The 25,493-nt window shown below is 38.7% G+C and overlaps 1 protein-coding gene across 12 annotated transcripts in view; it reads right to left on the bottom strand.

The window, feature by feature from the left end:
- The window catches only part of LOC116811472 (histone demethylase UTY), a 262,322-nt gene that overhangs the window by 9,910 nt on the left and 226,919 nt on the right, over positions 1–25,493 (bottom strand). For all 12 annotated transcript variants that reach the window (XM_058434449.1, XM_058434450.1, XM_032756502.2 and 9 more), the window contains one exon: positions 7,518–7,644. In XM_058434449.1, coding sequence (XP_058290432.1) covers positions 7,518–7,644 — 127 coding nt within the window. The remainder of the gene's footprint in view (positions 1–7,517; positions 7,645–25,493) is intronic.

Genomic DNA, 25,493 nt, shown 5'->3' with positions numbered 1-25,493 from the left:
TCCTACCTGTAAAATAACTATTCAGGGAAGAGAATTAAAAGGTTTGGTAGATATAGGAGCGGACATTTCAATCATTTCTCTGCAGCATTGGCCATACACGTGCCAATTCAAACCGCTCAATTTAACATAGTTGGAGTTGGTAAAGCCCCTGAAGTATATCAGTTACACTTTGCATTGTGACGGGCCCGATGGACAACCTGGGACTATTCAACCAATTATAACTTCTGTACCTATACATTTATGGGGAAGAGATTTATTATAACAATGGGGACCACAAGTTCTAATTCTAGATCAATTATATAGCCCTCAAAGTCAACATACAATGCATAAAATGAGGTATGTCCCTGGTATGGGACTAGAAGAAAACTTGCAAGGTTTGAAAGAACCGCTTCAAGTGGAAGGACAAAATTCTTGCTAAAGATTAGGAAATAATTTTTGATGGTGGCCACTGTTAAGCCTCCAGAACCGATACCTTTAAAATGGTTAACAGATAAGCCAATTTGGATAGAATAATGGCTGCTAAGTAAAGAGAAACTGGAGGCTTTAGAGAAATTAGTTACTGAACAATTAAAAAACAGACACATAGCTCCAACATTTTCTCCTTGGAATTCTCCAGTTTTCGTCATTAGGAAAAAATCAAGTAAATGGAGAATGTTAACTGACTTAAGAGCCATCAATTCAGTTATACAACCTATGGGAGCATTACAGCCAGGATTGCCTTCTCTTGCTATGATTCAAAAAAATTGGCCTTTAATAGTCATAGACTTAAAAGACTGTTTCTTTACTATCCCTTTAGCTGAGCAAGACTGTGAACGGTTTGTATTTACAATTCCTGCAGTAAACAACCTGCAGCCTGCTAAGTGTTATCACTGGAAAGTGTTGCCACAAGCATGTTAAACAGTCTAACAATTTGCCCCAGAAGTATTTAGGGCAAGCAATTGAACCTACTCGTAAAAAATTTTCCCAGTGTTACATTATTCACTATATGGATGATATAATTTGTGCTGCCCCCACTCAAGAAATATTACTCCAATGTTACGATCACTTGCAAAATTCGATTTCTCGTGCTGGCTTAATTATAGCTCCTGACAAAATTCAGACTACTACTTACTCCTACTTGGGGACCTTAGTAAATGACACTACCAGTGTGCCACAGAAAGTAACCATACATAGGGATCAACTAAAAACATTAAACAACTTTAAAAATTACTAGGGGACATTAATTGGATACAATCTGATCTAGGGATTCCTACCTATGCTATGAGTAATCTGTTTTCCATCCTCAGACGAAATCTTAGTCTCACTAGCCCTCGGCAATTAACAAAGAAGGCTGAGACACAGTTACAACTGATCGAGAAGCACGTCAATAAAGCTCAAATAAATAGACTAGATCCAGAGAAGACTCTAGATTTGCTAATTTTTTCAACTCGGCATTCACCTACTGGTGTTACTGTCCAAGAACAGGACTTAGTAGAGTGGCTTTTTCTTCTACACACTAATTCACAGATGCTAACTCCTTATTTACATCAAATCGCTACTACAATAGGGATTGGGAGAACTTGGATTGTTAAATTACATGGTCATGATCCTGGAAAAATTATTGTGCCTCTCACAAAAGCACAAATTCAGCAAGCTTTTATAAACAGTCTTACTTGGCAAACCCATTTAGCTGACTTTGTGGGTATTCTCATTAATCATTTTCCTAAAAATGAAGCTGTTTCAGTTTTTGAAATTAACTAATTGGATTCTCCCTAAAATAACTAAATTTGAACCAATTGAAGATGCTGAGAATGTTTTTACAGATGGGTCTAGTAATGGTAAAGCTTCTTATTTTGGCTCAAAAGGTAAAGTTTTCCAGACGCCCTATACTTCAGCACAAAAAGTGGAGCTTGTAACTGTAACTGAGGTATTGACTGCTTTTTTTTTTTTTTTTTTTTTTTTGAGATGGAGTCGCGCTCTGTCGCCCAGGCTGGAGTGCAGTAGCGCAATCTTGGCTCACTGCAAGCTCTGCCTCCTGGGTTCACGCCATTCTCCTGCCTCAGCCTCTCCGAGTAGCTGGGACTACAGGCACCCACCACCATGCCCGGCTAATTTTTTGTATTTTTTAGTAGAGACGGGGTTTCACCGTAGTCTCGATCTCCTGACCTCGTGATCCGCCCTCCTCGGCCTCCCAAAGTGCTGGGATTACAAGTGTGAGCCACCGCGCCCGGCCAGACTGCTTTTGATATGCCTATTAATGTGATTTCTGATTCTTCATACATGGTTCATTCCACAAAGTTAACTGAAAATGCTCAGTTACGATTTCATACAGATGAACAACTGATGACTATTTCCTCAACTGTAACAGCAGTTAGAAGTAGAATGCACCCTTTTTACATCACTCACATTAGGGCTCACACACCTCTTCCAGGACTTTTGAAGGGAATGAAATGACTGATTGCCTAGGTGCTAATGCAGTATCTAATGCTAGACACTTTCATAATTTAACCCATGTTAATGCCTCTAGTCTCAAACGCAGATACAGCATTACCTGGAAAGAAGCTAAAGCTATTACCCAGCGATGCCTAACTTGCCAAATGGTACATTCTTCATCTTTTACAGGAGGAGTTAATCCTCAGGACTGGAACCTAATTCTCTTTTGCAAATGGATGTCACACATGCTCCCTTGTTTGGGAGGCTAGCTTACGTACATGTATGTGTGGATACCTTTTCTCACTTTGGGCTATATGCCAATCAGGAGAGTCTTCTGCCTGTGTTAAACGTCTTTTGCAGTGTTTTGCGGTGATGGGCATTCCAGCTCCTATTAACACAGATAATGCCCCAGGCTATACTAGCCAAGCTCTAGCTACATTTTTCTCTATGTGGAATATTAAACACATTACTAGTATTGAGAGGTGACAGTGTGCTGGCAGTCCTCACGGCCCTTGCTTGCTCTCAGTGCCTCCTCTGCCTGGGCTCCCACTTTGGCAGCACTTGAGGAGCTCTTCAGCCCACCGCTGCACTGTGGGAGCACCTTTCTGGGCTGGCGAAAGCCAGAGCCCACTCCCTCAGCTTGCAGGGAAGTGTGGAGGGAGAGGTGCGAGTGGGAACCGGGGCTGCGTGCATGCTTGTGGGTCAGCTGGAGTTCCGGGTGGGCGTGGGCTTGGCAGGCCCTGCACTCAGAGCAGCCGGCTGGCCCTGCTGGCCCTGGGCAATGAGGGGCTTAGCACCCGGGCCAACGGCTGCAGAGGGTGTACTGGGTCCCCCAGCAGTGCCAGCCCACTAGCGCTGCGCTCGATTTCTCGCGGGGCCTTAGCTGCCTTCCTGCGGGACAGGGCTCGGGATCTGCAGCCCGCCATGCCAGAGCCTTTCCCCCGCCTCCGTGGGCTCCTGTGCAGCCCAAGCCTCCCTGACGAGCGCCAGCCCTGCTCCACAGCACCCAGTCCCACCAACCACCCAAGGGCTGAGGAGTGCGAGAGCACGGAGTGGGACTGGCAGGCAGCTCCACCTGCAACCCTGGTGCAGGATCCAGTAAGTGAAGCCAGCTGGGCTTCTGAGTCTGGTGGGGCCTTGGAGAACCTTTATGTCTAGCTCAGGGATTGTAAATACACCAATCAGCACTCTCTATCTAGCTCAGGGTTTGTGAACACACCAATCAGCACCCTGTGTCTAGCTCAGGGTTTGTGAGTGCACCAGTCGACACTCTGTATCTGGCTGCTCTGGTGGGGCCTTGGAGAACCTTTATGTCTAGCTCAAGGATTGTAAATACACCAATCGGCACTCAGTATCTAGCTCAAGGTTTGTGAACACACCAATCAGCACCCTGTGTCTAGCTCGAGGTTTGTGAGTGCACCAATAAACACTCTGTATCTAGCTGCCCTGGTAGGGCCTTGGAGAACTTTTGTGTCAATACTCTGTATCTAACTGATCTGATGGGGATGTGGAGAACCTTTATGTCTAGCTCAGGAATGGTAAACACACCAATCAGCGCCCTGTCAGAACAGACCACTAAGCTCTGCCAATCAGCAGGATGTGGTGGGGCCAGATAAGAGAATAAAAGCAGGCTGCCCGAGCCAGCAGCGGCAACTCGCTAGGGTCCCCTTCCACACTGTGGAAGCTTTGTTCTTTCGCTCTTTGCAATTAAACTTGCTACTGCTCTTTGGGTCCACACTGCTTTTATGAGCTGTAACACTCACCGAGAAGGTCTGCAGTTTCACTCCTGAAGCCAGTGAGACCACGAGCCCACGAGCCCACCAGAAGGAACGAATAACTCCAGACGTGCCACCTTAAGAGCTGTAAAACTCACCATGAAGGTCTGCAGCTTCACTCCCAAGCCAGCGAGACCACGAACCCACCAGAAGGAAGAAACTCCGAACACATCCGAACATCGGAAGGAAAGAACAACTCCAGATGCGCCGCCTTAAGAGCTGTAACACTCGCCATGAAGGTCTGCAGCTTCACTCCTCAGCCAGTGAGACCACGAACCCACCAGAAGGAAGAAACTCCGAACACATCCGAACATCAGAAGGAACGAACAACTCCAGACGCGCCACCTTAAGAGCTGTAACACTCACCGCGAGGGTCCGCGGCTTCATTTTTGAAGTCAGTGAGACCAAGAACCCACCAATTCCGGATACAGTATCCCATAGAATTCTCAAGGACAAGCCATAGTGGAAGGAATGAATCTCTCCCTAAAACAGCAGTTGCAAAAGCAGAAAGGGGGAGACAGAGAATATGGAACCTCGCAGATGCAACTAAATCTAGCATTATTAACTTTAAATTTTTTGAGCCTGCCCAAAGGCCAGATGTTATCAGCAGCTGAACAGCATCTACAGAAACCAGCTGTAAAGACAGAAGCAGAACAACTGATTTGGTGGAGAGATCCGATTACAAAAAGTTGGGAAATAGGTAAAATAATAACTTGGGGTAGAGGTTATGCTTGTGTTTCTCCAGGCCAAAATTACAGCCAATTTTGATACCATCAAGACACCTGAAACCTTATCATGAGCCAGATGCCGAGGAAGAGACTCCGGGAGGATCCTGAGGATCCCCCAGTTGCAGCCACGTTGACTGACACTGAGGAGCACCACAACTGTCACGAGCAACACCTGTTGAACACAGCCAACCCCCTGGGGACAGATCAAGAAGCAGTCATAGATGGCAGAAGAAAACCTGAGGAAAGCAGGACAACCAGTCACAATGAGTAATTTAATGGTAGCTATGATAGTGGTTATCATCACTGCCATGAGTATTCCTTCAATAATGGCTGACACAGAGAACAATTATACTTATTGGGTATATTTATCAATCTTGGCTGGCAATAATGCCTGGATGCAATCACTCTATGACACAGTTACACATGCTTTCTGATCTCACTATTCACCATAATAAATGTGCTCCTGTAATTGAGGAATACTGCCTTCAAAAACCTATTTGTAAACAAAATAGAACCTGGCCAGAAATAATGAATGTACTTATTTAGGACAATTGCACTGCAGAACAGATAGAGGTGCTGCACAACAATTCCTATGGAATCATTATTGATTGGTCCTCCAAGGGGATGTTTAGCTTAAATTGAGCCTCTCAGTCTGTGTGCCATGGCCACACTATGTTCAGCTGGTCTGAACGGAACGGTCAGATGGTAGTGATGATAAGAAGTACAGCAAAAGTTCCTATTATTTGGAACTATGGTGGTATAGTGGCACCTCAACATCAAATGATATAGCTTATCGTAGGAGATAATCACAAGGATTTGTGGAAACTATTAATAGCTCTTAATAAGATCAAAATTTGGGAAGGAATAAAAAGCATCTAGAAAGACACGCTACAAACTTGTCTTTGGATACTGCAAAATTAAAGAACGAATATTTAAAACAACCCAGGCACACTTGACCTTAATGCCAGGAACTAGAGTGCTTGACGGAGTTACGGACAAATTAGCAGCTCGTAATCCATTAAAATGGATGAAAATACTTGGAAGCTCTGTGATTTCAATGATGATTGTGCTTTTAATCTGTGTTGTTTGTCTTTGTCTAGTCTGCAGACGTGGATCCTGACTCCTGAGAGAAGTAGATCACGGTGACAAAGCTGCTCTTGCTTTTATCGATTTGCAAATCAAAGGATGGGGACATGTTGGGAGCAGGCCCCCCAAAATCTGGCCATAAACTGGCCCCAAAACTGGCCCTAAGCAGAATCTCTGCAGCACTGTGACATGTTCATGATGGTCACAACACCCACGTTGGAAGACTGTGGATTTATGAGAATGAGGGCAAGGAACACCTGGCCCGCCCAGGGTGGAAAACCGCTTAAAGGCATTCTTAAGCCACAAACAATAGCATTAGCGATCTGTGCCTTAAGGACATGCTCCTGCTGCAGTTAACTAGCCCAACCTATTCCTTTAATTCAGCCCATCTCTTTGTTTCCCGTAAGAGATACTTTTAGTTAATTTAATATCCATAGAAACAATGCTAATGACTGGCTTGCTGTTAGTAAATACGTGGGTAAATCTCTGTTCAAGGCTTTCAGCTCTGAAGGCTGTGAGGCCCCTGATTTCCCACTTCACACCTCTGTAGTTCTGTGTGTGTGTCTTTAATTCCTCTCGTAAGCTGGGTCAGGGTCTCCCCGACCAAGCTGGTCTCGGCAATCAATCACCTTTTTTTCTGAAACACATAACATAGTCCTCTGCTCAGAAACTTAAAAGCTTCGTTTATGTCAGAATATATATCAAATTCCTTAAAATGAATCAAGATGATTTGCAAACTATAGACACAGCCTACCCTGACGGACTTTAAGAATTTGCCATATACTTTTCAGCCACATTGAAATAATTAATTACCCTTTACTGAATACCCTACTCCTTTTCCCATCCATCCAATGTTCCTAAAGCCTAATGATGTTCTATAAATCTCCAATTATTGCTATTTTTGTCTGCTGCAATCAGAATATTTTTCGAGAAGTCAAATGTTAAGTTTGTGTGCTTGCAAGGAGAAAAACAGCAGAACAATAATTTTCCTCAGTGTTTCTGTAGTAGTTTGTATTTACATCTAACCTCATATTCATCAGTTAGATGTGCATTACAATGTGTTGTTTATAGTTTGTCTCTGCAAGTAGAATGTAAACTTCTCCAGGGCAAGCAACACATGCTTATTCTGTACATCTTGTAAGCCTCAGTCAGAAGAGAAAAGTCAATAATGATTTATGAAATGAACCAGAAAGGACTTCATCCTGATCTGCCTGAATATTGAAATAAATCCTGTTTGTAGGCATCTGTGTACTTGTTATGGACTGTTCTTAGTTTAAAGTGAGATGATTATCATTTGGACAAGGATTTACTAAATAAATTCTTCTGTAGGAGATACTTTTAATAGATCTAGTTAGCAAAATATTGTATCAGATGAGAACTTAGCCTAACAGTTTTAATAGACAATTTCAATCAAAAGCATTACATAAAAGTATAGGAAAATTTAAAATAAAGCAACAACAATTCAAAACCTAGAGAATCCAAGACAAAACAACTATCAGTAGAAACAGTTACTCACCTCACAAATGCTACAGTAATGAGCTGGTTCATCATTTGTCCTCCCATGCCATATAATCTCTTTTCCTGCTGCAACGAGAGCTTCTCTCAATGTCTGACATTGCTTCAGAATTTTCAAAAGACAATACCTATTGTGGGAAAAAATTATTTCTGAGACTAACTAAATACTGAATATTTTTACATAAAAGGTATACCAATTAGAAATAACTTTGTGAATCTGCATTCTAAAGTCTATTCACATGGTAATTTTTCTTTTCCTCAAATTTTCAAATGTGCATGCTGGCTGATGACAGTGTTAAAATATTTAAAGTTGAGAATAACTGATATTTGATTATAAAAATGCAATGATCATAATCTACAATAAACTCATCCCTAATTACAGATATATTCTTTATTTGGGATCTAATTTGGACAAGTAAAATAACTCTTCTAAGAGTCCATTTCTTCACCTTTGAAATAAAAGTTCAGAATTACAGGTTGGAATTTTCATGATTATAGAAAGGCAAGAAGGCTGCCTATACCCTCACAAGCAGTTATACAATAGATTTTAAAACTTTGGCACCAACCACAGCAGACAATTATCTATGAATATGGTCACTACGAGATACAAAGTTAGTTCCAACATAATAACAAAGGAAAAAAAAAAGAGTATTACTTACTGAATTTTAATTTGAAAATGGTATAGTAGAATCCTTCATTGTTATTCACACTGACTTTTCTTATAATTTATACCTTTCCTACACATACTTGTGAGGATAACAATATATGGTATACAATTACAAATACTGCTGATTTTCCTGTAATTTGCTGTCACTGCTCAAAACTGCCTGCTAAAGTTTCTGTGAATCTAAGTTTTTCAAAGCAGAGGTGGTATAGCTGATACTCTAAGGAACATTTCAACTCTCAACTTACCTTAGAAAGCATGATATAGGTTTAAATAAAAATGCCATTAACACCGTTTGTAAACATATAACCTCCTGGAATCAGGAGAGTTTGAGCTAAATTGGAGCTTGTTGCTCTGTTACACTATAGATATGGACTTGAAATTATCATTATATGGATTACATACCAAATATTTTGGGGGAAAATGATCATATTATCAGTATGTAAAATTATTTTCCACATCTGTTTATTGTCTTTCTTTCCCATGAGTGTAAGCATCATGAGCATGAGGCTTTATCTGTTTTGGTTTTGTAAACTGTCGTGGGACTAAATAACAACAGTTAAATTTTACAATATACATTAAGTTCTATGTAAATTTAAATTTACATAAAATTTTACAATATACATTAATGGCAGATTTAATTTCCTTCATTTATATTTTCTTGCTATTTGTTACTTGCCAGGTTAAACTATTACTTGTTATGTTTCTTTTCCTTACTTTTTAAATCAGAATTCCTATAAGTAACCCTGGGGCAAAATCATTAGGGATATTACATACAAAATATGCTAACTTATTTAAAAACATAAGTACAGCAATATAAGCCTAATGTGGCATGACAAATTCCTTAAGTATAATATAAAATATATAATTTTCAGTTTGCCCTTAGCAATTATGCCTATTTAGAAACAAAGCCATATTTATGTCTATATTTGAATTTCACCAGGAAAGTCTTATTGAGAGTTTTTGTGTGTATGAAAGAGGTGCCAGGGGAGACAAGTAAAAAATTCAGTTCCTGTCAAAAAGTAAGAATATAAACCACACTGGATCTGTAGCATCTACTGATGTCTTCCTCCTATCCCTCTTCTACATGATTTCACTTCTGGGTACAGGGATATTACTGCATATGTTTTCAAAACAGTGCTTCAAAACATGTCATATTTCTCAGGAAAATAATGCCTCAAATTTTATGAATTTGCGTTTTGCAAATTCAACTGTTTCCAAATGAGAAAATAAAGTGCCACAAAGCAGCAGCAATCATGAAGGCTTAGTACCATACACAAGACATGGAACTGGTACTTTACATTAGATATGCCACACAATTCTCTTAACAGCTCAGTACAAGAAGCATCCATACCCATTTTACTAAGTGGGAAATGTGAGAGTCAAAAAGGTAAAGTTTGCATGATGTTACAAGGCTATTTAATTAGGGATTAAGGATTTCCAAACTGGGTTTAATTTCAAGCTTCCTCTTACTATGTCTTCCATACTCTCTTCTGCTCACCATTTGTCAATTTTTGTACCTACTCACCCCACCAACATGTGCCATTGACTTTCATGAAGATAAAATCCTTGGGGCTAAAAAAACATTATGTTTCCTCAAATAATGAGGGTTAGTTTTTTTTTTTTTTTTTTTTGATGGAGTTTTTTTTTTTTTTTAGTGGAGACAGGGTTTCACTGTGTTGGCCAGGCTGGTCTCAAACTCAGGTGATCTGCCTGCCTTGGTCTCCCAAAGTGCTAGGATTACAGGTGTGAGCCACCACACCTGACCATAATGAAGCTTATTTCTGTGCAGTCAGTTTGGTTCTATTTGTTCCTCAACAGATAAACTTTCATTTCCAATAATTCTCATTATTTTGACAATTACATCACTGTTTTTATTGTGTTACTTTATATACTTAGTTTTTAAATTTCATATAAAAACGAGGCAAAACACTACAAAGGAATAACGCTTTGTTGCTAGAAGTAAACACTAAGAATGAATAGTATTTCTATAGACACTACAGAAACAAACAGTTGAATATTACTAACATAAAATAATAATACTGTCATTATATATTACAACAGCCATTCCAGAAGCAGATTCTCTGGAATGATGGTAGAGAATTATAAGCCCCAACAGTGAAATCTTAAAAGCTGACTGCTGTTATATTAACAATATTGAATAACTGAATTGTGGTTGCTCCATGTTCTCATGTATTCTCCTGCAAAGAAATTTTTATTCCTTACCACTTCAGAAGGCAGTAGTAGGAAATGAATAAAGAACAATAATTTTGAGAGATAGAGGCTTTTATGGAGACTACATAAATAAGAATCTGATTCAATTAAAGGGCATGGAAGAATACATAGAAAGTAATAGTATTAAGGGAAAGAATATTTAAAAGATTCAAGATAAATTTCAAGACTTGTTTTAACATAAACTGTCTGCTTTGGCTAATCCTTGATACAGATTTCATCTGAAGAGAACTGAATGGCTTATAAAGAGCCACAGAAATGTAGTGTTGTCATTTCTTTATTTTGCTCAATTTGAATAGATTTACCCTACGGCAATTACAAATTCAATTTAAAAAATATAAACAAAAGGAAATGAACAGGCATGTTGTGGCCTTCTGTTAAGGCATAATACAGGAGGAATACTGGGACGCCTAAAAGGCAACAGGATTTAGACAACATCACTTTGTTAAGGTTATATATTTTACATACTCTGCTCTGAAGTGGGAAAAAAAATAGAAGCTGGCTGGTGACATAGGTACACATGTGCCATGGTGGTTGGCTGCACACATCAACCTGTCATCTATGTTAGGTATTTATCCTAATGCTATTCCTCCCCTAACCCCCTGACTCCCGACAGGCCCTGGTGTGTGATGTTCCCCTCCCTGTGTCCATGTGATCTCAACTCCCACTTAGGAGTAAGAACATGCAGTGTTTGGTTTTCTGTTCTTGTGTTAGTTTGCTGAGAATGATGGTTCCCAACTTTACCCATGTACCTGTAAAGGGCGGGAACTCATCTTTTGGCTGCACAGTATTCCATGGTGTGTATGTGCCACATTTTCTTTATCCAGACTATTACTGATGGGCATTTGGGTTGGTTCCAAGTCTTTGTTATTGTGAACAGTGCTGCAGTAAATATATGTGCATGTGTTTCTACAGTAGAATAATTTATAATCCTTTGGGTATGCACCCAGTAATGGAATTGTTGAGTCAAATGGTATTTATCGTTCTAGATCCTTGAGGAATCACCACACTGTCTTCCACAATGGCTAAATTTACACTCCCATCGACAGTGTAAAAACGTTTCTATTTCTCCACCTACTTGCAAGCATCTGTTGTTTCCTGACTTTAATGATCACCATTTTACGCAGTGTGAGATGGTATCTCACTGTGGTTCTGATTTGCATTTCTCTAATGATCAGTGATACACTTTTTTTCATGTTTGTTGGCCACATATCTTTTGAAAAGTCTCTGTTTATATCCTTAGCCCACTTTTTGATGGGGTTGTTTTTTATCTCTTGTAAATTTGTAAAGTTCCTTGTAGATTCCAGATATTAGCCATTTGTCAGATGGATAGATTGCAAAAATTTTCTCCCATTCCGTAGGATGCCTACTGATTTTGCTGTGGAGAAAATTCTTTAGTTTAATTAGATCCATTTGTCAATTTTGGCTTTTGTTGACAATGTTTTTTGTATTTTAGTCATAAAGTCTTTGCCCATGCCTATGTCCTGAATGGTATTGCCTAGGTTTTCTTCTAGGGTTTTTATGGTTTTAGGTCTTATGTTTAAGTCTTTAATCCATATGAGTTAATTTTGTGTAAGGTGTAAAAAAGGGGTCCAGTTTCAGTTTTCTGCATATGGCTAGCCAGTTTTCCCAACACCATTTATTAAATAGGGCATATTTCCCTTATTGCTTTTTTTTGTCAGGTTTGTCAAGATCAGATGGTTGTAGATGTAAGGTGTTATTTCTGAGGCCTCTGTTCTGTTCCGTTGGTCTGTGTATCTGTTTTGGTACCAGTACCATGCTGTTTTGGTTACTGTAGCCTTGTTGTATAGCTCAAAGTCAGGTAGTGTGATGTTTCCAGCTTTGTGCGTTTTGCTTAGGATTGCCTGGGCTATGCGGGCTATTTTTTGGTTCCATATGAAATTTACAAGTAGTTTTTTCTAATTCTGTGAAGGAAGTCAATGGTAGCTTGATGGAGATAGCACTGAAGCTATAAATTAATTTGGGCAGTATGGCCATTTTCACAATGTCTTCCTATCCATGAGCATGGAATGTTTTTCTGTTTGTTTGTGTCCTCTCTTATTCCGTTGGGCATTGCTTTTGTAGTTCTACTTGAAGAGGTCCTTCACATCCCTTTAAGTTGTATTCCTAGGTATTTAATTCTCTTTGTAGCAGTTGTGAATGGGGAGTTCACTCATGATTTGGCTATTACTGTTGTACAGGAATGCCTGTGATTTTTGCACAATGACTTTTGTTTCCTGAAACTTTGCTGAAGTTGCTTATCAGCTTTGGGAGATTTGAGGCTGAGACGATGGGGTTTTCTAAATATACAATCATGTCATCTGCAAACAGAGACAAGTTGACTTCCTCTTTTCCTAACTGAATACCCTTTATTTCTTTCTCCTGCCTGATTGCCCTGGCCAGAACTTCCAACACTATGTTGAATAGGAGTGGTGAGAGAAGGCATCCTTGTCTTGTGCTGGTTTTCAAAGGGAAAGCTTCCAGTTTTTGCTCATTCAGTATGACATTGCTCATTTAGTTTATCATAAATAGCTCGAATATTTTGAGATACTTTCCATCAATACTTCGTTTATTGGGAGTTGTGAAGGGGTGTTGAATTTTGTTGAAGGCTTTTTTTGCATCTATTGAGATAATCATGTGTTTTTTGTCATTGGTTCTGTTTATGTGATGGATTACGTTTATTGATTTGTGTATGTTGACCCAGCCTTGCATTCCAGAAATGAAGCTGACTTGATCCTAGTAGATAAGCTTTTTGATGTGCTGCTAGATTTGGCTTGCCAGTATTTTACTGAGGATTTTTGCATCGATGTTCATCAGGGATATTGGCATGAATTTTTTTTTTTTTTTATTTCTTGTGTCTCTGCCAGGTTTTGGTATCGAAATAATGCTGGTCTCATCAAATGAGTTAAGGAGATGTCCCTCTTTTTCTATTGTTTGGAATAGTTTCAGAAGGAATGGTACCAGCTCCTCTTTGTACCTCTGATAGAATTTGGCTGTGAATTTGTCTGGTGCTGAGTTTTTTTGGTTGATAGGGTATTAATTACTGCCTCAATTTCAGAACTTGTTATTGGTCTATTCAGGGATTCAATTTCTTCCCGGTTTAGTCTTGGGAGGGTGTATGTGTCCAAAAATTTATTCCTTTCTTCTAGATTTTCTAGTTTATTTGCGTGGAGGTGTTTATAGTATTCTCTGATTGTGGTTTGCATTTCTGTGTGATCAGTGGTGATCTCCCCTTTATCTCTCCTTTATTGCATCTGTGTGATTCTTTTCTCTCCTCTTCATTAGTCTGGATAGTGGTCTATTTTATGGATCTTTTAAAAAAATCAGCTCCTGGATTCATTAATTTTTTGAGGAGTTTTTTGTGTTTCTATCTTCTTTAGTCCTGCTGTGAAGTTACTGCCTTAGTTACTTTTTGCCTTCTGCTGGCTTTTGAATTTGTTTGCTCTTGCTTCTCTAGTTCTTTTAATTGTGATGTTAGTGTGATGATTTTAGATCTTTCCTGCTTTCTCCTGTGGGTATTCAGTGCTAAAAATTTCCCTCTATACAACACTTTAGCTGTGTCCCAGAGATTCTGGTATGTTGTATCTTTGTTCTCATTGGTTTCAAAGAACTTCTTTATTTTTTCTTTAATTTTGTTAATTACCCAGTAGTCATTCAGGAGCAGATTTTTCAGTTTCCATGTATTTGTGGGGTTTTGAGTGAGTTTCTTAAACCTGAGTTCTAGTTTGATTGCACCGTGGTCTCAGACTGTTAAGATTTCCATTCTTTTGCATCTTCTGAGGTGTGTTTTACTTTCAATTATGTGGTCAGTTTCAAAGTAAGTGCAATGTGGTGCTGAGAAGAATGTACATTCTGTTGATATGGGGTGGAGAGTTCCATAGATATCTGTTAGGTCTGCTTGGTCCAGAGCTGAGTTCAAAGTCCTGAATATCCTTGTTAATTTTCTGTCTTGTTGATCTAATACTGACAGTGGGCTATTAAGGCCTTCCACTATTATTGTCACGACTACTACTGTGTGGGAATCTAAGTCTCTTTTTAGGTCTTGAAGAACTTACTTTATAAATCTGGGTGCTCTTGTATTGGCTGTATATATATTCAGGAAAGTTAGCTCTTCTGGTTGCATTGATCCTTTTACCATTATGTAATGCCCTTCTTTGTCTCTGTTGATCTTTGTTGGTTTAAAGTCTGTTTTATCAGAGACTAGGATTGCAACCCCTCCTTTTATCTGATTTCCATTTGTTTGCTAAATCTTCCTGCATCTTTTTTTTTTTTTTTTTTATCCTAAGTGTGTCTCTGCACGTGAGATGGGTCTCCTGAATACAGCACACTGATAGGTCTTGACTGTCTATCCAATTTGCCAGTCTCTGTCTTTTTAACAGGGACATTTAGCCCATTAACATTTATGGTTAATATTCTTATGTGTGAATTTGATCCTGTCATTGTAATGCTAGCCCATTAGTTGATGCAGTTTCTTCATAGTGTTGATGGTTACAGAATTTGGTTATCTTTTCACAATGGTTAGTTCCAGTTGTTCCTTTCTATATTTAGTGCTTCCTGAATTCAGGAGCTCTTTTAAGGCAGGCCTGGTGGTGACAAAATCTCTCAGCATTTGCTTGTTTGTAAATGATTCTGTTTTCTCCCTTGCTTACGAAGCTTAGTTTGGCTGGATATGAAATTCTGTGAAAACTATTTTCTTTAAGAATGTTGAATATTGGCCCCCACTCTCTTCTGGCTCATAGTTTCTGCAGAGAGATCCAATCTTAGTCTGATGGGATTCCCTTTGTGGGTAACCTGACCATTCTCTGTGGCTGCCCTTAACATTTTTTCCTTCATTTCAACCTTGGTGAATCTGACATTATGTGTCTTGGGGTTGCTCTCTCGAGGAGTAGCTTTGTAGTGTTCTTTGGGTATTTCCTGAATTTGAATGTTGGCCTGTCTTGCTAGCTTGGGGAAGTTGTCCTGGATAATATCCTGGAGAGTGTTTTACAACTTGGTTCCATTCTCCCGTCACTTTCAGGTATATCAATCAAATGTATGTTTGGTCTTTTCACATAGTCCCATATTTCTTGCAGCCTTTGTTCATTCCTTTTCATTCTTTTTTCTCTAATCTTGCCTTCACACCTTATTTCATTAAGTTGTCTTCAATCTCTGATATGATTTCTTCCACTTGATCGATTCAGCTATTGATATTTGTGTATGCTTCACGAAGTTCCCGTGCTCTGTTTTCCAGCTCCATCAGGTCATTTATGTTCTTCATTAAACTGGTTATTCTTGTTAGCAATTCGTCTAACCTTTTTTCAACGTTCTTAGCTTCCTTGATTTGGGTTAGAACATGCTCCTTTAGCTCACAGGAGTTTGTTATTACCGACCTTCTGAAGCCTACTTCTGTCAATTCATCAAACTCATTCTCTGTCCAGTTTTGTTCCCTTGCTGGTGAGGAGCTGTGATCCTTTGGAGGAGAAGAGCTGATTTTTGGAATTTTCAGCCTTTTTGGGCTGGTTTTTCCTCATCTTCATTGATTTATCTAATTTTGATCTTGGGGATGCTGGTCACCTTCAGATAGGGTTTCTGTTTGGATGCTCTTTTTGTTGATGTTGATGCTATTCTTTTCGTTTGTTAGTTTTCCTTCTAATAGTCCCCTCTGTTGCAGGTTTGCTGGAGGTCCACTCCAGACCCTGTTCACCTGGGTATCACCAGTGAAGCCTGCAGAACAGCAAAGACTGCTGCCTGCTCCTTCCTCTGGAAGCTTCGTCCCAGAGGGGCACTCATCAGATGCCAGCTGTAGCTCTCCTCTATGCAATGTCTGTCAACCCCTGCTGGGAGGTGTCTTCTAGACAGGAGGCATGGGGTTCGGGGATCTACTTGGGGAGGCAGTCTATCCCTTAGCAGAGCTTGACTACTGTGCTGGGAGATCTGCTGGTCTCTTCAGAGCCAACTGGCAGGGAACTGTTAAAGTGTGCCACCCCTTCCCCCAGGTGCTGTGTCCCAGTGAGACAGGAATTTTATCTATAAGCCCGACTGGTGTTGCTGCCTTTCTTTCAGAGATGCCCTGCCCAGAGAGGAGGAATCTAGAGAGGCAGTCTATAGTGGCTTTGTCGAGCTGCAGTGGACTCTGTCCATTGTGAACTTTCCAGAAGCTCTGTTTACACTGTGAGGGGAAAACTGCCTACTTAAGCCTCAGTAACGGCAGACACCCCTCCCCACACCAAGCTCGAGTGACCCAGGTTGACTTCAGACTGCTGTGCTGGCAGCAAGAATTTCAAGCCAGTGGATCTTAGCTTGCTGGGCTCTGTGGGCTCTGCTAAGCTAGACGACTTGACTCCCTGGCTTCAGCCCCCTTTCCAGGGATTGAACTGTTCTGTCTTGGTGGCCCTTCCAGGCTCCACTGGGGGCATGAAAAAAAAAAAAACCCTGCAGCTAGCTCAGTGTCTGCCCAAATGGCCGCCCAGTTTTGTGCTTGAAACCCAGGGCCCTAGTGGTGTAGGCACCTGAGGGAATCCTCTGGGTCTGCAGGTTGAAGACTGTGAGGAAAGCATAGTATCTGAGCCAAGTGCACCATTCCTCATGGTACAGTCCCTCACGGCTTCCCTTGGCTCAGGGATGGAGTTCCCTGACCCCCTCCTGGACAAGGCAACCCCCCACTCTGCTTTGGCTCGGCCTCTGTGGGCTGCACCCCCTTTCTGACCAGTCCCAGTGAGATCAGCAGGGTACGTCAGTGGGAAATGCAGAAATCACCTGCCTTCTGCATTGATCTCACTAGGAGCTGCAGACCAGAGCTGTTCCTATTCGGCCATCATGCCAGTCACCTCCTAGAATCAACTCAATCTTATTTCTTAAAACTTTTTTTCAGTTGTTTGGATAAAAGAATATATGAAAAGGCATGGAATAAAAATGGCTTCTGCATTGAAAGAAAAGCACAAATAAGGTTTTGCGGCAAAATAAGTAATTAAGGAGATGACCGTGTTCTTGGGATGCTGCTTCAACAGGGATGATCGTATAGCCCACACAATAAGCCTTAGCATTTGCATTGTCATTGAGCTCATTCAGCCTAAGCTATCTTCGAGTAGACTTTCCCCTCTAAAGAGCATGTATATTTTACCTATCCTCAAACTGACCATTTGCTCATTTTAACAAAAAAAAAGCACACCCGTGGGTAGAGATTTAAGATGCTAATGAGACATGTGACATATGAACAAATACCTTAAGGACCCAGATGACCACCCACAACATGCTTACTAGCAACATCTTTCTGACTTCCTTACAAATAATCATGTAAGATTCCCATGCAGGGAGTCTCCCTCAGGCCAGTCTTTGCTGTTTCATACCTATGAGCAGCCCATCCTCTCTCAGGGTGTCATCTCTCTCTCTCAGGGTGTATTCTCTCTATTCTGTACCTAAATTTCAACATACTCTTTTTCTTTTGAAAAAATTACTCTATGCCACACCCCTTTTGCTGTGTGTCTCTTGTTTAAATTATTTTAATCCAAGAAGATATAAACCAAGGTATCACAATAACCATCAACAGTTTCTGTAACCATTTGATAAACCTGACGATTCTATTTGAAATACGTTGTGCATTCTATTCTACATAGTGTGCAAGTCTGGGTGTGGTAGCTCACACCTGTAATCCGAGCACTTTGGGAGGTGGAAGTGGGGGTATCCCTTGAGCTCAGGAGTTTGAGACCAAACTCGGCAACACAGCAAAACCCTGTGTCTACCAAAAATACAAAAAATTAGCCGGTGTGGTGGCAGGCACTTGTTGTCCCAGTTACTTGGGAGTCTAAGGTGGTAGGACTGCTTGAGCCTGGGAGATAGACATGGCAGTGAACCAAGATTATGTCAGTGCAGTCCAGCCTGGGTGACAGTGAGACCTTGTCTCAAAAACAAACAAAAAACCCCTAATCTACATAGGGTACATAGTGTATTCTAACCTAATCAATAACCTATTTGTACAATGATAAGACACTTAAGATGATGAGGACTATGGATAGCAAAGACAATAGGCTAGAGAAATGAAGCCTTCTAAAAAGAGATGCTTTAGAGTTCGATTTTATTCAGAGTAGAGGATAAAATATACTTGAAATAAAATACACTTGTAATATTAGAATAAGGAAAAGTATTGATCAGAAATAAAAACATCAAAGTAAAACAAGTTTAAAATGTAACAATGAGGGGATTTATTTTTCTGGGCAATTGATGCACACTACAGATTCATAAACAAATATGTTAGGAAATGAGGAAACTCAGGTATACCAAAAAGGAAGCTGGGATTTAAATACAAACAGTATGGCTCCAGTGTCTATGTATCCATTACTTTGTAGTAAACTAGTTTCTTTGGAGCAAATCCTGGGCCTGAGTTTCCTCACCTATAAAAAAGAGAATGATACCTATTTCATAATACTATGAGGAGTAGGATAATAAGAATGAGAATGTTAACATACATACAGTAAGCAGAATAACAACCACATCCACCTCCCTAACAATGATGTCCACATCTTAATTCCCATAATCTGTGATTATGTCATGTAGCAAGGCAAAGGAAATTAAATTTGCAGATGAATTTAAGGTATCTCATCAGCTGACCTTGAAATCTGACAATTATCCTGGATTACCTGGCTAGGTCCAATATAATGGCAAGGGGCCATAAAAATAAAAGAGGGAAAGAGAAGCATTAGTGTCAGAATGATGCAATGTGAGGACATGATCAGACTTTGCAGGTTTCAAAGACAGAAGGGGTCCATAAATCAAGGAATGTAGACAGTCTCAAGAAGTTAGAAAAATCAAGCCAACAAATTCTTCCTTATAATCTCTTTCTAGAACTCTAAGATAATAAATTTATGTTTTTGGTCAGGAAATCTGTAGTATTTTGTTAAAGTAGCAATATAAAACTATTATTATATGCAAAAGGTTTAACAATTTGTACTCAATAAATGAGAAACATTATCTGAACTCAATATGAAAAATTCCTGAACACAGTTAAAATAATTACAATTATTAAGGTTTAGTTTTTGAGTTTGAAAAAATTGTGGCATAAATGCCAACTGAAATTTTAGTAGTTCACACACTGAAAATATGTTTAGACCATTCTCTATTATCAGGCCCAAATAATTTCTGAAAAATCATGTAAGATATTGTTACTATTTATTACTTTTGCAGAAAAGGAAGCAAGAATTATAGAAGTTTAGTAACTGGCCATGAGACTCCAAGACAAAGAAATGAAGAAACCAAGATTATATGCAGATCGGACTCCAGGGCTTGGATTTCTCACCACTGTTCTATGCTGCTCTCTTTTTAACACTTTTTTGTGACATTAAATAGAACATCTCCCAAGTCTACAAAGTTAAAGACAGACAAATAATAGTTGTTACATCATAGGAAGCATAATGAATGAAACTAAATGTACATTTAAGACAGCAAATTTTAAAAGTGAAATATAAGTAATGCTTTAAATGATAGTCAAAGGATATGTAACGAATGAACTTTATGTTGATTTCTTTGGAATTGAACTGTTTAAATTTCAGAAAATAAATTTATTTATTTACTTATTTATTTATTGACATAGTTTCACTCTGTCACCGAGGCTCAGTGCAGTGACTTGGCTCACTGCTGTGACCTATACCTTCTGGGCTCAAGTGATTCTCCCTTTTCAGCCTCTTGAGTAGCTGGGACCACAGATGCACACCACTACACCTGGGTAAGAAAATTTACTTTTTAACTACTAGTTTATGTATTGAATTCTACAATACATAATTCTTTGGGGGATCACTGAGGATGGATTTTTAAAACTATGTATTCTAGAAAGAATGATTTCTACTTTAATTCCTGTCTGACATACTCCCTTGAACTAAAGATTTCCTGAAGTTCAACTTTTCAGAAGAAAATGTGCTACTTACTATTGTTTTGGACTGATTTTCAAGTGGCCTCATATTTATCATGGTGCTTTAAATAGCAAAAAACAAACTAACCTATTGTTGCATAATCCAGAATAATGTGGTTAACTAATAAGGTTAGTTAACCTCCCTCTAAAGATTTTATTTTTTACTATGCTTCTCACACCTAGTCTTACTTATTATTGTAGCAGATCACATCTGCCATTTAACTACACAAAGAAGGTCCTTTTAAATTACAGTGAAAAATCTAACCAGTACCTGCAGCCTTATTACTTAATTCCTTTCAAGGATTCCATTCAAAGAAATGCTTTTAAAAGTAAAGCATAATGAATACACAAGTCTCATGAAAACGAAGAGTCACAGAACTATATAAAGAATACACAGACCAAAACATTTTAAGTATCTGAAACTATCAGTAAGTTGCAAAAAGTGAGGATTTCCTTTCACTTTCAATAAACTCATTTTAAATTTAAAATCAGAGTAGAAATCTTTATTTTGATGAACATAGATAAAGGGCAGGAACAAATACCTTTTCACTGATTTTTTTAAGCCTTAAGGTAAATTTAGTAACATCTCACAATACAAAATGAAAATTATATACCATATATAATAAACATTTTTATCACAGCAATATTATAGTGTTTTATTTGCCTGATTATATCACAGCAATATATTATATATACAAATTTTAAATATTTAAATATTTTATAAAATAAATGCTATGTACATAAAAATATTTATATTTATATATATGACACAGCAACATTGTATCACAGCAACTGTTGTGGATAATATCAGGAAAATACTACATTGCAATATTATTTCCACTACTTCAAAAAAAAAAAAAAGTCTAACCTGTATCAAATACAAGGAAATGAATTGGATAAATAAAAAAATAGGGAACATTCTAAAAACAACTGGCTTGTTTCTTTTAAATCTGTTTCTTAAAGAATGTATTAGAAAGTGTTCTTACATACTTAAAAGAGACTAAACAGACACAACAACCAAGTACTAAATTTAATGTGAACCTTAAGTGAACCTGAACTGGGAATAAGAATGGATTCTGAAAAGAGGCAAGATCTATATCATGTATTTTTCCTAATGCTATCCCTTCCCTAGCCCCCCCAATCCCTGACAGGCCCTTCCCTGTGTCCATGTGTTCTTATTGATTAACTCCCACCTGTGAGTGAGAACATGCAGTGTTTGGTATTCTGTCCTTGTGTTAGTTTGCTGAGAATGATGTAGATGACGGGTTCATGGGTGCAGCAAACCACCACGGCATGTGTATACCTACGTAACAAACCTGCACGTTCTGCAGATGTGCCTCTGAACTTAAAGTATAATAATAAAAAAATAAATAGGCCAGGTGCGGTGGCTCCCAGCACTTTGGGAGGCTGAGGTGGGCAGATCACCTGAGGTTGGGAGTTCGAGACCAGCCTGACTAACATGGAGAAACCCCGTCGCTACTAAAAATACAAAAATTAGCTGCCAGGCATGCTGGTGGGCGCCTGTAATCCTAGCTACTAGGGAGGCTGAGGCAGGAGAATCACTTGAACCCGGGAGTCAGAGGTTGCAGTGAGCTGAGATCGTGCCACTGCACTCCAGCCTGGGCAACAAGAGCGAAACTCCGTCTCAAAATAAATAAATAAATAAATAATAAATAAATAAAACTAAAATAAATAAGTGAAGAAGCAAGACTTAAAAAAGCAATTTTTTAATAGGGTGTAAATTCTATCTAGATATAATCAGTTTTTAATTTTCTTAGGTATAACAATGGTATAGTGGCTATGAAAGCAAATTACTGTATTACAGATGCAGAGATGAATTATTTGGGGTCACATACAATATATGTAATGCAATTTCACCTAGTTCACCTAAACATGTTTATGTGAGCATGTTAATACAGAAAGCCTACAAATAAACATGGCAAAATTTAACTTATTGATAAAAGCAGGTGAATGTTCTATCAGCAGGCAGTGTGCTACCTTCCTAACTTTTCTGTAGGTTTGACAAATTCCAAAATACAGTATCTGGGGGAAAGTATTCATATATATATTGGGAAAGTGTAGCTATTGGCAAATTTGATATATTTAAAAATGCATCTTAATACAGAAAAACTGTAGGAGTTGAATAAATTAAAACGAGATTAGTCAGCCTGCTAATTTAGTACTTAACGCAGTCCTTCCATGGTGTTAATGAAAACAGCTAAGAGTTCAAATGTCAGTATTCTACACCTTAGCAACAATTATTTAGTACTCCAACCTGTATTTCAGACTCCTTTTCTAAGCAATAGATGCATATATATACCCGATTGTTTAACAGAAATTTTTACCTAAACATTCCTTGAAGATTTACATTCTACATGTCTAAAAGCCAAGCTGGTAAGTACTACTCTCTACACCTAACTCATTTGTTTTCCTTATCCTTTAGCTTCAATCTCAGTGACAGGCATAAATGATGCCTGAGTGAAGCACGCCAAAGTCCAGCAATTCTGATTCCTCATTTTTCCTATTCTTTAACAGAAATACTCTTTCAGGTTCTGTTCCTAAGATTTTCTAATGTTTTCTCTCTCTCAGGGCAATTACAAACTAGTATATGGAATGCCTCAGTTAGCTTCCTGCTTTAAATCTGAAGTTCTGCATTTCCAACAGCTTTTTCTAACATCAGTATCCAACTTCTCAAAGTTGTCACTGTCTTCAAGTGAAGTCCTGTGTTACAATTATTAAGAAGTGTTTTCATATTAGAAATATATATTTTTAAATACTTTGTCTCTAACTAGGTATGTGATATAAGGCTACAATAATTGAGATAAGACCGGGTGCAGTGGCTCACGCCTGTAATCCCAGCACTTTGGGAGGCCAAGGCAGGCGGATCACAAGGTCAGGATATCGAGACCATCCTGGCTAACATGCTGAAACCCTGTCTCTACTAAAAATATAAAAAAAATTAGCCAGGCATGGTGGCGGATGCCTGTAGTCCCAGCTACTTGGGAGGCTGAGACAGGAGAATGGTGTGAACCTGGGAGGCAGAGGTTGCAGTGAGTAGAGATTGTGCCACTGTACTCCAGCCTGGGTGACAGAGCGAAACTCTGTGTCAAAAAAAAAAAAAAAATTGAGATAAATGTTATGCTTTATAGACATTACATCATAAAATCTACAACTTTCAATCATGTATTCCCAAGTGCTATCTTTAACCTTTCTATCTCTATTGTCTCTTTTGATCATCTCCCTAATGAAAAACACAGTAAGAAATCATACTAGATATTTATAAACTTTCAACTACTAATGCAGTGCTTTAAATTCAGCCAGCACTCAAATATTCATGAACATTACACACATACATACATACATATAAAAGTAGCACTGTTGGCTAGTAAAAGTATTGGGCTGGTGTAAAATAATTGCAGTTTTTGTCATTAACACACTTTCAGAGGTGGCTGAATGACTCAGTAATATTTTAAATCAGAGTTATAACAAAAGGAGGTTCTAATATCAAAAAACTAAAGTTGGGAGTCGATTTTTTAAAATAATAAATAAAATAACTATTCAATGATTCCAGATCTTGTAAGTATAAAAACAAAACCCTGCAGGTGAAATAGAGCACAGATAAATACATAACATGTATTTAGATTAAAACACAAAAATCAATCACAGAAGGGAAGTATGAGGAAATCTTGTTTTCTCATACTTGTTTTCCTCTAAGAGAAACAACCTACATCTGTATACGTCAGTTCAACATTAAGACAACTGCTACCACAAAGATAATGCAATTTAAACTGAACGGTAGAAATGGAGAACACCCCATATGATGAAAGAAGAGTCTCCCTGCTGACCTCTTAAAGAGGAATCTCGACCAACTGCAAAAGTTTTAGAGGATATTAAGAACAATTATAGGAGAGTATAAAAATAACATAAATGAGATGTTTTAAATTCATTAACACTAAGTAAGAACAAAAGAGGATAAAAGCTAACTTTTCTTGATACAGCTTCCTTCCTATCCCACCATCCGAACCATGAGTAAGTCAAATGATCTACAGTTTTATAACATAACCATAGCACAATCTTTCACTCAACTTCCAGGGCTATAACCTCAATCCAGGTTAGACTGTTGCATTTACTTTCTAACAATTCTTTCTACTTCTAATCTTGCACCCAGCAATTCATTTTTCATAAAGTCATAATTGCTGGATTTAAATATAAATCAGAAGCTGTTTCCATAAAATCTCATAATAGTTACCTAAAGCAGCTCAGAAATATTAAGTCTAACTAAATGTCCTGCCATTGGCTTCTCACTTAAGGGAACACACCACCACAGATTTAATTTTATTCATATTACCTAACGGTAACTTTATCATCTGTCCGGAATTTTTCTCTCTGGCTGTGCCAGAATTTAAAAGCACATGGAGGTAGAAATTTTGTCTTAATATACTGTCGTACCTATTATTGTAATGAAAACTGTGTGGCGCAGAGTTCTAGGATAATCCAACACTTGTTGATGTCACTAATTTCGCATAAATTTGCATAGCAAACAGTATACTTTACACCAATCTCTGAATATGTTTCAAGAATTGGCCAGGCACGGGGGCTCACGCCTGTAATACCACACTTTGGGAGGCCAAGGTGGGTAGATCAGGAGTTCAGGAGATCGAGACCATCCTGGCTAACACAGTGAAACCCTGTCTCTACTAAAAATACAAAAAGTTAGCTGGGCGTGGTGGCAGGCGCCTGTAATCCCAGCTACTCAGGAGCTGAGGCAGGAGAATGACATGAACCCAGGAGGCGGAGCTTGTAGTGAGCGGAGATCACGCCACTGCACTCCAGCCTGGGAGACAGAGCAAGACTACAACTCGAAAAAAAAAAAAAAATTATAGTTAGAATAATGACCATGATGAAATTACTAACTGGCCAACCAGAAACTGTGGATATGAGAAATGCCCTTATGACATTAGGTAGAAATTTGACTGAATGTTCTTTGAAATCCCTTATAGTTTTCAAATCCAAACACAGACCAAAAATTAAGTGAGTCAGTAGATAAAATAGTACACAGGCACACTACACTGGCTTCACAATTTTGGTAAAATTATTTGTTAGGACAAAATTCTGAATTTAGATTAGGTTGCTATTTTTTAAAAAAGACAGCATTACTTTTAAAAGATATTGACCCAACAAATTTTGGAAACATGATAAATCTT

The sequence above is a fragment of the Hylobates moloch genome, unplaced genomic scaffold (genome assembly GCF_009828535.3).
Source record: "Hylobates moloch isolate HMO894 unplaced genomic scaffold, HMol_V3 SCAFFOLD_25, whole genome shotgun sequence".
In the NCBI taxonomy this organism is placed as follows: domain Eukaryota; kingdom Metazoa; phylum Chordata; class Mammalia; order Primates; family Hylobatidae; genus Hylobates; species Hylobates moloch.
Note: the sequence above shows the minus strand (reverse complement) of the source record. Positions and strands in the feature narration are given on the sequence as shown.